Below are 6013 nucleotides of genomic sequence, written 5' to 3'. Positions count from 1 at the left end.
AGCATGGCTGAGGTGGCATCCAAGTGGTCGGACAATGAAATGGTTTAGGTGATGTGGCCTGGTAATGGTGTAGGCAAAAGAAGAAAACAATTAGAGCATTTGCTACACCTGTGAAGTTCATTGCTTAAAAGAGCAGCATTTTCCACACTTTTGAAGTCCATTGCTTAAAAGAGCTTCCCATACTTAGCCAAATGTTGACCGCATTTCCTTATGAAGCTTCTGTAACCGTTTGGAGCTTTTTTTTGTACAACAGAGGTTTAATTGCAAATCATTAAGAGTTATGTCTATAGTGGCATAAATAGGTGAGATCAGGGGCTTGATTGAAATTCTTTCAAAATTCTTCCCCATTGATGCTGGTAGCTACTGGCAGAGCTTGAATAGTAATCACACAGTAGTGTACACACCCCAGCCAGACTCAAAGGCTCTACCAGGTGTGTACACCCATCCTGTAACACACACACTTCAAATACCAATATAAAAATTTTCAAGTCCACACGTACAACACAAGATATACATGGTTTGGCAGATTACCTACATCCACGGAGCAATGCCACTATGGGTTTTGTATTTGCTTAATACTCAACTTTGCTCCACCTACAGCTGGGAGCACCCACACCCAGGTTTACTCAGCATAGAACTGAGAGGGCATTAAAAAAATACCAATACAACGATAGCACCCACTACCAGGAGCACGCACTCCCAGTATCCAGTACCCACCGAATACACTTTTACAGTAATATAAATATTTTGGGTTTATAGTCAATACCCTACAATCATGCATATACTAGTATAGGCATTCCACAATACATCACCTATTACTAGCATACAAAATAACAAGGATTAAGCATAGATAATCATAATGGAGAAAAATGCTTACGATCCTTGTTTTAAGATAACACCGGTAATCTGAGATGACTACGAAATATACTGAAGACCACTGAAGATGTTAGCTCTTTCTTCTTCTTCTTCTTCCTTGGTTTCCTTCTCTTCTTGTCTTCTTCAACAAAATAACTCAAGCCATTGATAATGTCCTTCAAGAGCTTCTACTCACATAATCTACCTTCATTGTATGCTCAAGAACAGTCACACAAGGTAGAAGAAGAAGACTCAATGTTTTTCACACAATTTTTCAAGACCAAAACTCCATTCTTCCCTCTGCTTTGTAATTTTTGTTTACTTCTATTTTGTTCTTGAGTTGCAGAGTGATAGAGCTCGTTGAGCTGAAGATTTTGATATATGGTAGAGCTCAAACCAATATCAGATGGCTGAGATATGGCTAATCAAAGTTGGGCCAATCAAAAAATTCCAAATGGAATCTTCCTCGCATGTCTATGGTGAACTGCTGATGCATGGAATTATTGGACCATAGGGTGTACCAGGTAGAAACCAATTCTAACCATTGGATGAAGATCTAGCAGAACAGTCATTTAATTCCCGTCGGATTTGAGATAAACATGATGTCTGACCACATTTTTCGTAAGGAGCAAAATGTGCTTAGCCTTGGGTCTGATTGGTTATGAAATGAAGGCCCTTAGCCTTTAGATCTGAATCCATGATTAAAGGCTTTAAATATAGTAAATCATAAGGCTCTATTTAGAATCTCAAATGAAGAGCACCACACACATGCTACACATAAAGATGAGCCACAAAATTGCTTTTTGAAAAAGTAAATCACCTTTTTGACTTTTGAGAATGTACAGCTCAAATAAGGGATCTTCATTCATCTTATCTCCTCAGGTGAAAATGAATATTGGCCCTTTATTTTAAATTTCAAACTAAAGAGATCTGACATGGCGAATAAGAGAGCTGATTTTAGAATCTTGGACTGCACTTGGGTGCATGTGCTTAGCACGCAAGCACCAGGTTGAACGTAATTTGCACTACACTTTATACACTCCACAAAGCTTATCTTTTGAGCACCAATAGGATTTCAACACATGGAATCAAAAGCCTTTTTTTAAAGCTTCTTCATTAATGTAAGACATTAAATGAGCTAACTTTCAACTCTTCCACTTCACGTGGGCTTGTTCGTAAATTCTCTATTTTGTCCCCAATTGGAGCCATATTGACCTTGAATCACTCAGCTGTCTGTGAAGCTGTCACTGAGCCCAAGCTCTGGTACCAATTGTTATGTCCTGACTATCACTGAGAGGGGGTGAATCAGTGATTGAAAGGAAATAACAAATAGGTTATGTGATTCCATATGGTTTGGTCAGAGAATGGGTAAGGGGTCAGGTTATAAGAGTGGGAAGGTATTAACACCCCACCTTACCTGGTTATAATCAATATTTTGATCATAGATGTTAAATATTGAATGTTCTCTCCTTATAATTTAACATGATAATTATGCATAACAATCATAACATGCACCAAAGAAAATGTTTAACTATTAAATACACTAAGCGCGATAAACTTAAAAGACTACATCATGCCGATATAGAGTACAACGATTATACTTCTATGCAAAAATGATAATGCTTCTAACAACCGATAGTTCTCTGGCTCAGGTGGAGACGGATGGATGAATCGTCACTAGTTCTTTGGACAGAATAGCTACTGTCAAAGAAGACCTTTCGTTACCCGTACATGAACGGAATAACATCTATGAAGGAGAGTTTCGTTATCCGTATGCAAACGGAATAATGGGTTAATCTGGGATGGGTGCGATCATCCTTCAAATAGGGTAATCGAAGGATCTACCCTTGACTTATGAGGATCCTCACTCAAAATCACTCAAAGATAGCTCCAAAGAAGGGAAAAGGCTGAAAAATGAAGCTGGGACCCTCTCCCTCTCTCTATTCTTCCTTATTTTCGGGAGTGGGGGACCCTCCTATTTATAGGGGTGTACCCCACAATTGCGGTGCCGCGCCTATGATGTTCCCTCAGCACTCCGATTTTGGGCTTTTTATGGGCTTATGGGCCTTTTATGGGGTTTTAAGGGTATTTTGGACCTTTTTAAGGGTCGTAAGTGCAATCCCTTCTATCCACATCCCATTTGTCATCATCACCAAGGGTGGTGGCAAAATTTCAGTGTCTATAGAGACATTTTGTGCTGAAGTCAACAACAAGTTGGACAGCAATATCAAGACCTTGAGATCTGATAGAGGGGGTGAGTATTACAGTTACAATCCTATGGCAAGTTGAGGGATCATTTGCCCGCTTCCTCAAATTGAAGGGTATCACTCCCCAATATACACTTCTTGGTACACCTGAATAGAACGGAGTTGCAAAAAGACGTAATTATATTGTTAAGGATATGATTTGTAGTATGATAAGTAACTCATCGCTATTTGAATTAATGTGGGACGAAGCTTTGAAAACAACTATGTATATCTCTAATCGGGTTCCTAAAATTTTTTTATGAGTTATGGACGTGAAAGAACCCTAGTTTGAGATACTTACATGTATGAGGATGTCTAGCTAAAGCCAAATTTGTATAATCCACTTGAAAGAAAATTCGACCCTAGGACCATTAGTTATCACTTTATTGGTTATTGTCAATGGTCAAAGGGATTTAAATTTTATGTACCTAATCATAGTACCAGGATTTTGAAAACTTCAAATGTTAGATTCCTAGAGGATGACGGCATTAATGGGAGTGATAAACCATATACTGTGGTATTTGAGGAGTTCCAGGTAACACTTTCGGCTCATGTACATCATGATAGCATTGTTCTTCCACAAATCATTACTGATGATGATTATGTGGTACAACAAATTATAGAGGATGTACCACTCCATGAGGACGTTGTAATTGATAACACTGTGGAATTACCTCCACCTCAGCAAGAAAATATAGGGTAGACCTCAAAGAGTGAGGAGGTCTGCCATTCCGAATGACTACATAGTGTATTTTTAGGAGTTTGAGTTTGATATTGAAATCAAGGATGACCCTTTAAAATTTTCACAAGCTATGAATGATAATAATTCTAATAAATGGATAAATGCCATGAAAGATGAGATAAAATCCATGAGCGACAATGATGTCTGGGAGCTTATCTAAGTGAGTGGTTGTAAATGGGTATTTAAGATCAAGCGTGATTCGAAGGATAAAATTGAATGACATAAAGCCAGATTAGTCGCAAAAGATTTCACTTAGAAGGAAGACATTGATTACCATGAGATCTTCTCTCTTATTTTTAAGAAAGACTCACTTAAGATCATTTTAGCATTGGTGACACATTATGACATGGAGCTTCACCAGATGGATATAAAGACGACATTCTTGAATGGGAATTTAGAGAAAAAAATCTACATGAATCAATCAGAAGGGTTTAGTATACAAGGAAAGGAAAGTCTGGTATGCAAATTAAAGAAATCAATCTATGGACTTAAACAAGCTTCTAGACAGTGGTATTTAAAGTTTAACCGCATATATCATTGTGTCTTTCGAATTTGTAGAGAACACTTTTCTCAAGTATTTATATCTAAAAGTCAATGGAAGCAAGTTTATATCTTTAGTCCTGCATGTAGATGATATCTTGCTTGCCAGCAATGATCTTGATTTGATAAAAGATACGAAAATATTCCTCTCTAAGAATTTTGAAATGAAGGATATGGGTTTGGCATCTTTTGTTATCAGCATAAAAATATTTTGAGATAGATCTAGCCGACTGCATGGGCTATCACAGAGAGTCTGCATTGATAAAGTTCTTGAGATATATGGTATGAAGACCTACAGACCTAGTGTTGCTCCTGTGATTAAGGGTGATAAGTTTAGTTTGAGCCAGTGTCTACAGAATGATCTAGAGAGAGAACCAATAAAAGACATTCCCTATTCTTTAGCTGTGGGAGGTCTTATGTATGTCATGACTTGCACTCGTCCAGCTATTAGCTATGCAGTTGCGATGTTAGGTAGATACGTTAGTAATCCTGGTATGAATCTCTGGGTGGCTGCCAAGAAGGTGATGCGTTATTTACAGGGAACGAAAGACTACATGCTTACTTACAGAGCAACTGATCAGTTGGAAGTGATTAGTCAGTCAAACTCTGATTTTGCTAGCTGCCTTGACAGTAGAAAGTCTACATCTGGTTATGTCTTTCTATTAGCTGGTGGGATAATTTCTTGGAAGTCCAAGAAACAGACTTGTGTCTCTACTTCTACCATGGAAGCGGAGTTTGTGGCATGATTTGAGACCACATCAATCGTGATTTGGTTGCGAAATTATATCTCAGGGCTTCGGGTTATCGACTCCATCTTAAAGCCGCTGAGACTTTACTGTGAAACGTCGCCATCGTGTATTACTCCAAGAATGACAAGCATTCTAGTAGAGCTAAACATATTAGAGTGAAGCACAACTTTGTAAAGGAATGTGTTCAGGAACAAAAGATGTCAGTATCTTATAAAAAGACAAGTCTGATGATTGCAGATCCGTTGACCAAGGCATTGGCACCTAAGCCCTTTGTAGATCTTGTATCTGATATGGGTCTTACTAGAGTTTGATGTCTTGGTCACATTTTGTTATAGACACCCTCTATTATTTGATGTAATCATATTTATGGATGTTTCTGAGCATTTCTCATCTCTATCTTTGTGTATACAATTATTGTGATATTAGGGAGATATTATTGTTTTTTGGACCATTTATTATTTGTTTCCCTACTTTTGGACCAGTTTGGGTGAGATTGTTGGTGTTGTGATTATGGAAGGGATTATGTTGACTCAATAAATGACATGTAACTGTCATAGTCCACATCAAGGGTTTCATTCATTCGTGGTATTATTGAATACAACCGATGAATGTGGTGTTTTGTTTCGTGGCCACAGTGAATTGTTTATCCGCTATGTTGGAATCCAAGTATTGTCGTTTTTAATAAATAAATATTTTGTAAATGTTTTACAAATAAAATTGTTTGAGTCATTGTGAATCGATCATATGGTACAAGTGGGAGATTGTAGAAATTTTTTATTATTTCTAATTAATTGTCCTATTAGACCGTTTCCATTAATGAACTCAAGAGATTTGATTTCTTGCTTTATCACCATATCATACTTGGATTCATTGAGATATAC

At 37.5% G+C, this 6013-nt stretch overlaps 1 protein-coding gene across 1 annotated transcript; it reads left to right on the top strand.

Moving 5' to 3' along the window:
* The first annotated feature begins 4189 nt into the window (after window positions 1–4189).
* On the top strand, window positions 4190–5129 carry LOC122638709 (secreted RxLR effector protein 161-like). The gene is made up of 2 exons (XM_043831563.1): window positions 4190–4300; window positions 4632–5129. Exons 1-2 carry the CDS (start codon window positions 4190–4192, stop codon window positions 5127–5129), a joined length of 609 nt encoding a protein of 202 aa, XP_043687498.1.
* The last annotated feature ends 884 nt before the right edge of the window (window positions 5130–6013 follow it).

Source organism: Telopea speciosissima, chromosome 9, assembly GCF_018873765.1.
Source record: "Telopea speciosissima isolate NSW1024214 ecotype Mountain lineage chromosome 9, Tspe_v1, whole genome shotgun sequence".
In the NCBI taxonomy this organism is placed as follows: Eukaryota; Viridiplantae; Streptophyta; class Magnoliopsida; order Proteales; family Proteaceae; genus Telopea; species Telopea speciosissima.
This window is presented reverse-complemented; position numbering and strand designations above follow the sequence as displayed.